This window comes from Capsicum annuum, chromosome 11 (assembly GCF_002878395.1).
Source record: "Capsicum annuum cultivar UCD-10X-F1 chromosome 11, UCD10Xv1.1, whole genome shotgun sequence".
NCBI classification, from domain to species: domain Eukaryota; kingdom Viridiplantae; phylum Streptophyta; class Magnoliopsida; order Solanales; family Solanaceae; genus Capsicum; species Capsicum annuum.
The window spans coordinates 221,813,315-221,823,666 of record NC_061121.1 but is presented as its reverse complement, the minus strand read 5'-3'; the positions used below and the strand labels follow the sequence as shown (position 1 = coordinate 221,823,666).

The window sequence follows — 10,352 nt, the reverse complement described above, 5'->3', positions numbered from 1 at the left end:
TTCAATCAACACTTTTTCTTAAGCACTTTTGAGAAAAATACATTTAGACACAGTTTTAAAAAGCTTGATCAAACACTAATTGTTGCTAAAACATGCTTTTTAAATTTTTTAGCCAAACATAAACTACTTCTCACTAAAAGTACTTTTTTAAAAATAAAATACTTTTCAAAATAAGTTAATTTTAGAAACTTGATCAAACAGACTATTGGTAAATTTAGCCGCTTCAAAGCATGGGGTCTGATAGAGTGTATAAGAATAGTGCAAAATATAATGTATTAATAATATTTGTATTAGTTATGTAAATAACATAAATTGCATAATTTCTAATAAAAAAATATTTTTTTACAAAATATCATTCATAAATATGATGGAAAGGATGTAGAAAAAATTTCGAGGGACAATAATGACTTTAAACACACTAATGCATGCATTAAACCCATACCATAAATTTCGATGCATTAATAATACATTCCTTAATACCAAATAAAGTGTATAACTATTCCCAACATCAATAATACATAAACTAAAAGATATACCAAATAATATATTAATAATACACAAAACTAATACAAACATTATTCTTTTTAATACATTCTACCAAACCCCCAAAAACCGCCCCAAGTGTATGAAATTTGAAGTGTGGCATATTGCGACGCCAAGTCACTTCTTTCTAAAATGAACCAGCTTGATTTTCTCCTTAGAAGTAAAAACCATGTTTACAGCAATTCAATAGTACAGAACACATCATAATTAATCAGTCTAATATATATTTTTATTTTAGTTTGCAACTTAACCATGATTAATTAATATTATATGATTTAATGTAAACATCAAACGCATATAGATTATTTAGGGAGAGAGGGGAGGGGAATGTTTATCCCTAAACCGTAACCTTCTGATCCATCTCTTTAACATTTCAATTTATAACAAAATCTGGTTATAAGGTCCCAATCTCACAAAATCTTATGTCGCTCGGACTCTTCAAAAATATTACCGCACTTGCATAGAATCCTCCAAAAAATGCATATGGAGCATCGACTCGCAGCATTTACATTTTCTAAGAGTCCGAGCAACATAGGCAAAACGAAAAATCCAGACATTGTAGATTTTCCCAGTCTCAGTTGTCCTTAGGCACCTTACAGACAGAGAGAACTAGTTGCAGAGGGACTGAATGAAAGTAAAATTACAACAGATGTCCACAGTAGCAACGTCAGTCGATCGATAAATGATGGAACAAACATGTCATGGCCGGCTCATCTGTGAGCCTATCCATTAGGACACTGGGTCGGCGTTGTGCCAGCCTTTGCTGCATGGCGGTATGCTCATGAACTCATCAAATTCTTTGACATGAATATCACAGCATTTCCACTGCAAATTCACAAGGACAACCATAAAACATAAGCTTCTCCGATGGTGCGCAAAAGTTTGGCACCAAAGAAATTTAACAAGAACAGTATTTCTTTATCGATATACTTACTCCTCTCATCCGGTCATGGAAGACAGCGGGGCCAGGATGATAACTGCAAGCAGTGTCGTGATTTTCTTTTTCTTTAAAGGTCTTACCACAACCCTTGTTTTTACAAATTTGGGGTTCGTTTATATCAACTTTCTTCTTCACTGGAGCCGGATGGTCTTCCTGTGCATCTGTATTGCTTTCCAAAGGTACGGATGGTACTGTATTTGATGCTTTTGGAATTGCTTCTTTGGGTTGTGAACCTTCAAATTAAACATGATGGCGAGAAAACCGATCAGAGTCGGGAGTAAAAGCAAACCAGAGTCCCTAAAACAGGAGCAGAACAAAAGGCAGATTGAAAATGAAAACACATTTTTTCCTCATTAACCTACTAGGAAGCCAAAACCGAGAAAGCTGCCTTTAGCTTGCTACCCTGCTACCTTTAGCTTGCTAAACTCGACTAGAACTGTCCTAGTCTTCCAAAGTATAATGTTAAAAGAAGTTAAAAGATGGAAGACTACCGTGATCTGAACAAAAGAATCCCTGGCGGCATCTTGGACAGGCTTCTTTGGGTGATGCATTGGTCATAGGAGCTGGTGCAGGAGCAGCAACTGCTTTATTTTGGGTAGCAGATGGCTTTGCGATCACTGGTTTTTCTGTCGTGTGCTTTCCTGTCTTACAACTGCAAAGATGAACTTCAATGTTATGAATAGACACAGAAGAAATTGTGAAGCAAATCAAGCAAATTATGAAGAAAAAAAGGAGGGCAGCACACTGCATTCATACAGGGTCCGGGAGGGCCCACCCCAAGAAAATTATAGAAGTGTTTCATAAATCATTGTCTCCTTTCCACCCACCCAATGCCCCCAACTCCCACCTCTTGGCCATCCCACCACGCCACCCCGAATCCCCACTCTCCACCTCATCACACCCCTATAGTAGTTTGTTAGATACATATAAATGTTCTTGGGATAATCTTTTTTTACTTACTTACCAAAGACTATAAATTAAGTTAGAAATCCACTTGTTTCCGAAAAAAAAATAATCATTTTCCTTTCTACCAAACACACACCCAAATAGATGCATAAGTTGATATAAAATTTGACAACGAATCATCAACTAGAAGCGTCAGAAATGCTTCCAGCTAGGCTATCATTAAAGAACAAGGAGTTCCGGCAGTAAAATACCATATTACCATGTAAGAGAGCCATTTCAACCAAGTCATATTACAAATTCAACTCATAAAAGTACTTCTCTGTCCACGTTCTATATTGTATTCACCAAAAATTGTCTCCAATTCAAAGAACAGATGCTAACATGCCTCAAGACTTCAATTTGTTACCTCCCACCCACACAGACACCGAGTAACTCTACCCATCAAGGTTTAAATTAGGAATATTTCACCTAGTATTACTACCTCAGTTGGATAAAATTGTTTATAACATGCAATAGATGATACATGCGATAAATGATAATATACCACCCTAGAAGGAACGGTCTGTAAATAATTTCTAGGCTAATGATTTAATTGTCCACCTAGTGGCGGAGCCACATTGAAGTCAGGGTTCCATCCGAACCCCCTTCGTCGGAAAATTATACTATTTTTACATGGTCAAAAATATTTTTATGTATATATAGTAGATGTTGAACCCCCTTCAACTAGTCCGTATATTTACTTCTGAACCACCTTAATGAAAATTCTGGCTCCGCCATTGTGTCCACCTATAGCCATATTCAGAGGAAGATTTGACATATATGGATGGAAAACATAATGTAAGATTTTTCCTTAAGTAATTAAGCCAATGCCAGGGTCTACAGCTTTACTGATATTAAGGGGACTTTCCCAGTTTCAACAGATTCTAGCAAACAGAAGTGGTACGACTATCAGGCACAAAAGTTTCAGGTACAATAAAGAAAAGCACAAGTTACCCACCCAGGAATTTCGAGAAATAAACTGAAATCATGACTTTTTTTCTTGCAACAACTCCACTGCTTCATTCCATCATGAAATAAAGGCTGCAAATATGAACTTTTATGATAAGCTGGACGGTTTTGAAACTATGGTATCTGCAATTCAAGAATCGAAATGAGAAAATTTGTTTCACTTACACCCTGATGCCAAAGGACCCAGCAAGTGCATTCGCGTCCAATATGGTCCGTGCAAAAGAAAGACGAACTTGTCAACGTATGTTTAGAAGGTAAGGCATAACTAGTATTCAACTACATGGAAATGCAACATTAATCTATCACTAAGATGACATTCACATAGTTTCGTAGATTCCAGCAATGGTCTTTGTATTCCAAGTGACAAATCATATTCTTACATGTTCAACACACTGTGTTGACCACAATGTTCAGAAATGCGCTCGCATCGTCGCATAATGCGATGATGCAAAGCGATGCGGGCCCCTCTCGCTGCGTGTGGCTGATGAGAGCGCATCATGTTGATTTTATGTTTAGGGTCAATTTTAAATTAAAAAAAGAGTCATTTCATGTTGATTTTATATTTAGGGTCAATTTTAAATTAAAAAGAAAGAGTCTACTGCAGTGACTACCACTGCTGCAATTTTCTAAAATTAACTTTGAAGTCCACTGTTGCGATTTCGTCTTCTTCACTGTGCGGCTACCACTACTGCTACTTCTTCTTCTTCACTGCTTCACTTCAATGATGCGCTAGCATCGCTTCACGCTTCACGTAATGTGTGATGTGGAGCCTCGTCGCTTTTTCTCGCATCACGCTTCCCTGAACACTGGTTGACCATCTTTTTGGTCTGTAGGCAAACGGAGAACCTGCTGATTCTTGGTAATGTAAAGTAACAGGGCTTTCTTAGGTGACAAGATTGTTGGATATTAGTTAAGTATAACATTCAACAGCTATGTCAGTGCAACAGGATACATGTACATGCATCAGTGGACCTACTAGTTATACCATTAATGCAGGGCTCGCAAGGACGTTGGCAACAAACTAGAATTTGAGCCGTTAAGCACTCACTCAGTTCTGATCTAGAGAGCTTTCTTTGTGTCGAGTCAAATCTGCTTCAAGTACGTTGAAAACCCATTTCCCCCAAGAATGTTGCACATTAGAACAGATTCAAAGAAAACTGAAAGCGGGTTTATTGGGTAATAACTTTGTTAACTTCTATTAACATAATAGGATTTTGATGCTATATTTAGTTTTATGGGATATGGGTAATAATGAGAAAATGTGACCAGGAGGTCACGGGTTCGAGCATCGGAAACAGCCTCTGGCAGAAATGTAACGTAAAGTTCCGTACAATACACCCTTGTGGTGAGGTCCTTCCCCAGACCCTACGCATAGAGGGAGCTTTAGTGCAACGGGCTGCCCTTTTTTTTATAATAATGTAGATCTTCCAATATTAACATGATGGAAGATCTACCTTATCACATGATGTGTTTGTTTTATGGCTTTTATCCCCACATACAGCTAGTTAATTACACTAAAAAGGAAAATATAGCTGAAAACTCATTATATTTATCAAAGTTCTTACTAACTACTGCAAAGTACTATGAACTACAACAATCAGATTGTTGTACTGGCTAATAATAAGTTCAGGTTGACAAACATTATGGACTAACATTATACTCCATCTGTTACTTTTACTTGTCCAATTTGCATTTTGCACTCCCTTTAAGAAAACACTAGTTAAGTGTTTATTTTACTAAATTATCCTTATTAATGGTACTTTAGAAATCTAAATTTGACTACTAGTACTCCAATTAGTTCAGGAAAATGGTTACTTAAAAATAAGGGCACAATTAGATAAAAGAGTATTCTCTCTCAATTTTTTGAAGTAGACAAAGTAAAGGAGAAAATCTATTTTAGTATACTTGACATGTAAATAAGACGGAGGGAGTACTAAAGACTTCCATTGCCAAGTAATTTACTATAGGAACTCTCTTAGCCAAATATCATTGATGCTAGCATGACTTTAACAATCAATTTCTACAGACACGTGAACCTATTCCAACTCAAATTCTATAGCTATGTTGTTTAAGCTAACAGAACAACAAGAATTGAGCAAAAAGAAAAACTCCACATTCCAGAAGGAATTTTCACTATGAACTTTGAAGAGATTAACACTGAAGTGAATACTAAAACATGAACTTATTCCAACTCAAACTCTGTAGCTATGTATTTAACCTAAGAGAACAGCAAGAAACGGGAAAAAAAGAAACACCACGTCCCTAAAGGGATTTTAACAATGAAGTTCGAAAAAATTAACACTGAAGTGAATACATGAACCTCTTCCAGATCAAATTATGTGCATATGTTCTATAAGCAAAGAGAGCAACAATAAATGGGAAAAAAGAAAAACACATATCCCAAAAAGGATTTTCACAATTAACTTTGAAGAGATTAACATTGCAACGTATACTGAATACATGAACATATTCCACATCAAATTCTATAGCTATGTCGTTTTTAAGCTGACAGAACAACAAGAAGCTGGAAAAAAAAAAAGAAGAAGAAAACCCCACATCCCAAAAGAGATTTTCACAATGAAGTTCGAAGGTTTAACAGTGAAGTGAATACTGTATACATGAACCTATTCCAGTTGAAATTCTATAGCTACGTCAAAGACAACAGAACAGTGTTAGAAAAACGAAACTACAACCCTAAAAGGGTTTTCACAATAAAGTTCGATACACTGAAGTGAATATATGAACCCATTCCAGCCCAAATTCTATACCTATGTAGTTTTTAAGCTCATAGAACAACAAGAAAGGGAAAAAGAAAAAAAAAACACATTCGAAAAAGGAATTTGACAATGAAGGTCAAAGAGATTCACACTGAATTGAATACTATAAATGAACCTTTTCCAACTCAAACTGAATACATATGTCATGTCATTTAAGCTAACAGAACAACAAGAAACAGGAAAAAAAAAAAGCCACACATCCCAAAAGAGATTTTTATAGTGAAGTTTGAAGTGATTAACACTTTTAATGAATACATGAATAAAAAAAAAGGAATTGAATCATAACGGAGCTTGAAGAGATTACCACTGAAGTGACTATATAAACCTATTCCAGTTCAAACTGTATACATATGTCATATGTTATTTAAGCTAACAGAACAACAAAAAACAGGGAAAAAAAGCCCCACATCTCAAAAGAGATTTATATAATGAAGTTCGAAGTGATTAACACTTTAATGAATACATGAATCAAAAAAAAGAAAAGGAATTGAATCATAGAGATTAAAGGGCAGACATATTTAATAATCTACACTAAAGACTTCCATTGCCAAATGAAGTACTACATCAGAACATGAAATTATTCCAGCTCAAATTTTATACCCATGTCAGTTAAGCTAACAGACAACAAAGAATGGTAAAAGAAGAACAAAACACATCCCAAAAAGGAATTTTCACAATGAAGTTGGAATAATAGATTAAAACTGAAGTGAATAAGTGAAGCTATTGCTGTACAAATTTTACACTTATGTGTTTAAGCTAACAGAATAGCAAGAATGGTAAAAACAAAACAACCGACATCCTGAAAAGGGATTTTCACATTGATGTTTGAAGAGATCAACACAGAAGTGAATACATGAACCTATTTCAATGCAAATTCTATACCATTGTTGTTTAAGCTAACATAACAAGAAGAATGGTAAAAGCAAAGCAACCCACATCCCGCAAAGGGACCCCCACAATGATGTTTGAAGAAATTAAAACTGATGTTAATACATGAACCAATTCCAACTCAAATTTTATACCTAAGTCGTTTAAGCTAGCAGAACAACAAGAATGGTAAAGGTGGAAAAACCCACATCCCGAAAAGGGATTTTCCCAATGAGCTTCGAAGAGATTTACAATACTTGAACTTATTCTAGCTCAAATTCTATAACCATGTCGTTTAAGCCTAAGTTACTCGGACTCTTCACTTTCGGTGCCGCACCCGTGTCGACACGACATGGGTGTGGGTGTGGGTGTGGGATCCGTATCCGATCTGGTCAACCAATTTTGGGTACTTTGACCAAAATCGACTAGGAAAGTCCGGACAGATTTAAGAAATTCTTTAGTCAAAACAAAAGCAAAGGTGGATTCGAAGAAAATGGAATACCTTATATATAGAAATTTCTATGTTAATGCTTTACCTTTTATCTCCTTTCAGGATTTTCTTCTTGAACAATATTTTCTCCTCAAGTTTTCCCCGTGATATCTCATAATTTATGTTTTATAATTCTATTTTTAGATATTTAAATTATTTTTTGCGGAATCCCCGCACCCGTATCCATCCCTAGATCCATATCCCCGAATCTTTAAATTGAAATCGTGAAGGATCCGACTTCTAGATCCGTACCCGTATCGGACACCCGCATCCAAGTCCGAGCAACTTAGGTTTAAGCTACCAAAACAGCAAAAAATGGTAAAACACAAAAAAAACTACACACCCACAAAGGGATTTTCACAATCAAGTTACCATTCTAAAAAAAGTGATTTTCAGAATCAACTTACCATTCTCAAAGAAAAAAGGAATTTTCACAATGAACTCCAAAACGATTAAAACTAAAGTGAATACTGACTACATGAACCAATTCGAGCTCAAATTCTATACCTAAATCGCTTAAGTTGTTAATTTTTCATATCATCACTCAACTAATAGTTTAATAAAGTTACTTTTTTTTTATTTAAAAACTTGGAATAAAAAAAGGTGACTAATTGAGATAATAGCTAGTATTAGTTGAGCGACCATATAAGAAATCAACTCACCCTTTAAGCAAAACACCCCACATCACCAAAAAGGAATTTTCACAATGAATTTTCAAGAGATTAACATTGAAGTGAATACTGAATACATGAACCTTTTCCAGCTCGAATTCTATACTTACGTCGTTTGAGCCGTTAATTTTTCAGATGGTCACTCAACTAAAAGTTATTATCTAAGAAATCAACTCGTACTTCAACCTATCAAAACAACAAGAATGATAAAAGCAAAAACCCCCACATCCCCAACTAGGGATTTTCACAATATGAACTCCAAAAAGATTTAAAACTGAAGCAATTACTGAACACATGAACTTGTTAAGCTATCAGAACATCAAGAATGGTAAAAACAAAGAACCCCACTTCCCCAAAAAGGGATTTTTCGCAATAAACTTGGAAGAAATCAACAATAAACTGAATACAATAAAAGATTAAAACTAAAGCAACTACTAAATACATGAACTTGTTAAGCAATCAGAACATCAAGCATGGTAAAAACAAAAAACCCCATATCCCAAGGGATTTTTTTTTTTCACAATAAACTTAGAAGAAATCAATAATAAACTGAATAACAATAAATCAACGAAAAATAAAAAGAATGGAATTAAAAAGATTAAAAAGGGGGAGAAACAAACAGATTCATGATAAGTGCAGGAGCCTTCAGGATTATCATCCTCTGTAAAAGTACCATTGCAACCAATTCTCTGACATCGAAGCCTCTCCATTGATTCTCTAGAAACTACTAAAACTGTTAATCTGACACTACAAAAAAAGCTGATACCAAAGGAGATCTTAATTAAAGTAGTACTTAAATAGTCTTCTCCCAAGGTTTTTTTTTTCTCTTTTCCCTTTTTGTTAGGGTAAAGGTTAAAGAAAATTAGCTAAATATATTTTTCGCTATATTTTGAAATTTGAGGTCAAATTTATTTTTTTATTTTAAAAAAATTAACTAAATATATCTTTTATTATATTTTTGAACCATATTTACTCTTAATATTATATTTTAAAGTCAAATTTATCCTCGTTGTTAAAAAGCTTCTCACATATACTTTTTTTCTTTTTCAGAAAATTTCAAATCAACATTAAATAATTCTTTTTTAAAAGTTACGATACACTCTAATCTAACTCACCTGATTCGAACCACCAAAAAATACATAAATAAATATATTCCTCCCTTAGTTCTGTTGATTAAATTTTTTCTATACTTTTCTTTCGATGTGAATCATTGGTAGGTTGTTTGTAAATGAATAACAAGTAAAATGAAATGGGATATTGCATGAGCATGGAACTAAAGAAAATGTCAATTACAAACTCTGTACATATTCAAATTATGTTCAAATTTTAAAATTTAATATGTAATTTTATGTGCATCTAGATTTTAGAATCAGTGGATAAGTTTCTTGAGCAAATGACATGATGAAAAATTTATGTAAATTCAAATTATATATAAAGACATAAGAATAAAGAGAAGTCACGATTGACATATAAGGAGACCTTTTAACTCAATTATCCATAAAAATATTCAGTGGACTTAATTTATTGAATTTGATTGCTAAGTGTCAGTTTTCATGAGATCTACACTGATGTAGATCCATGAACTGGGAAATGAGTATATTTGTTTGTGTTTACATTCATTTTTCATGAGGTATGCACTGATAAGTATCTAATAACTTAATCTCGTTGGAAAATTTGACCAATGGAACTAAAGGGGATATATTTATTTATGTTTTTTTTTTGTGGCAAGAGTCAGATCGGACGGGTTAGATTAGAATGTATTTTATTTTTAAAAATGGGGGAAGTTAACGTTGATTTGAATTTTCTATTAAAATAAGAATACATGTGAAAATTTTCTTAAATGCGAGGGTAAATTTAATCCCAAAATATGACATCGAGAATAAATTTGATCTCAAAATATGAAGAAGAATAGCTTCAATCAATTTTCCAAAGTAAGGAATAAATTTGGCTCCAAAGAATGACATTGACGGTAATTTGGCTCCAAAATATGATGAAGGGTATATGCGCCAAAGGTGAGTGATAATTGAGATACAAAACTCGCGAAAAGATGAAAGTTTTGGTAGGTAAATAGAACAATTAATATTTAAGTTTACTATTATAAATAAATTTTCCCTAAACTATAATGTTTTGTAAGTTTTATATCATTGTTT

The 10,352-nt window shown here is 34.0% G+C and overlaps 1 protein-coding gene across 3 annotated transcripts; it reads right to left on the bottom strand.

Annotated features, from left to right (window-relative positions):
* Positions 1-903: 903 nt before the first annotated feature.
* LOC107847903 (cysteine and histidine-rich domain-containing protein RAR1) lies at positions 904-8,998 on the bottom strand. Of its 3 annotated transcripts, XM_016692500.2 has the most exons (6): positions 8,823-8,998; positions 4,734-4,736; positions 3,387-3,469; positions 1,975-2,135; positions 1,478-1,716; positions 904-1,368 (listed from the first exon to the last, which is right to left on the bottom strand). In XM_016692500.2, exons 1-6 carry the CDS (start codon positions 8,910-8,912, stop codon positions 1,273-1,275), a joined length of 672 nt encoding a protein of 223 aa, XP_016547986.2. In that variant the 5' UTR covers positions 8,913-8,998; the 3' UTR covers positions 904-1,272. The 3 variants fall into 3 exon arrangements, with proteins under 3 accessions (XP_016547986.2, XP_047255759.1, XP_047255760.1); XM_047399803.1 differs by lacking the exons at positions 4,734-4,736; positions 8,823-8,998 and adding an exon at positions 3,563-4,723; XM_047399804.1 differs by lacking the exons at positions 4,734-4,736; positions 8,823-8,998 and adding an exon at positions 4,006-4,723.
* Between the last annotated feature and the right edge of the window lie 1,354 nt (positions 8,999-10,352).

Coding starts and splice junctions, on each gene's coding strand:
- LOC107847903 (XM_016692500.2), bottom strand. CDS start 8,912: ATGGAGAGGCTTCGATGTCAGAGAATTGGTTGCAATGGTACTTTTACA. Junction 1,717..1,974: donor ATTCTTTTGTTCAGATCACG/GTAGTCTTCCAT, acceptor TTTAATTTGAAG/GTTCACAACCCAAAGAAGCA. Junction 1,369..1,477: donor TCCATGACCGGATGAGAGGA/GTAAGTATATCG, acceptor GTGAATTTGCAG/TGGAAATGCTGTGATATTCA.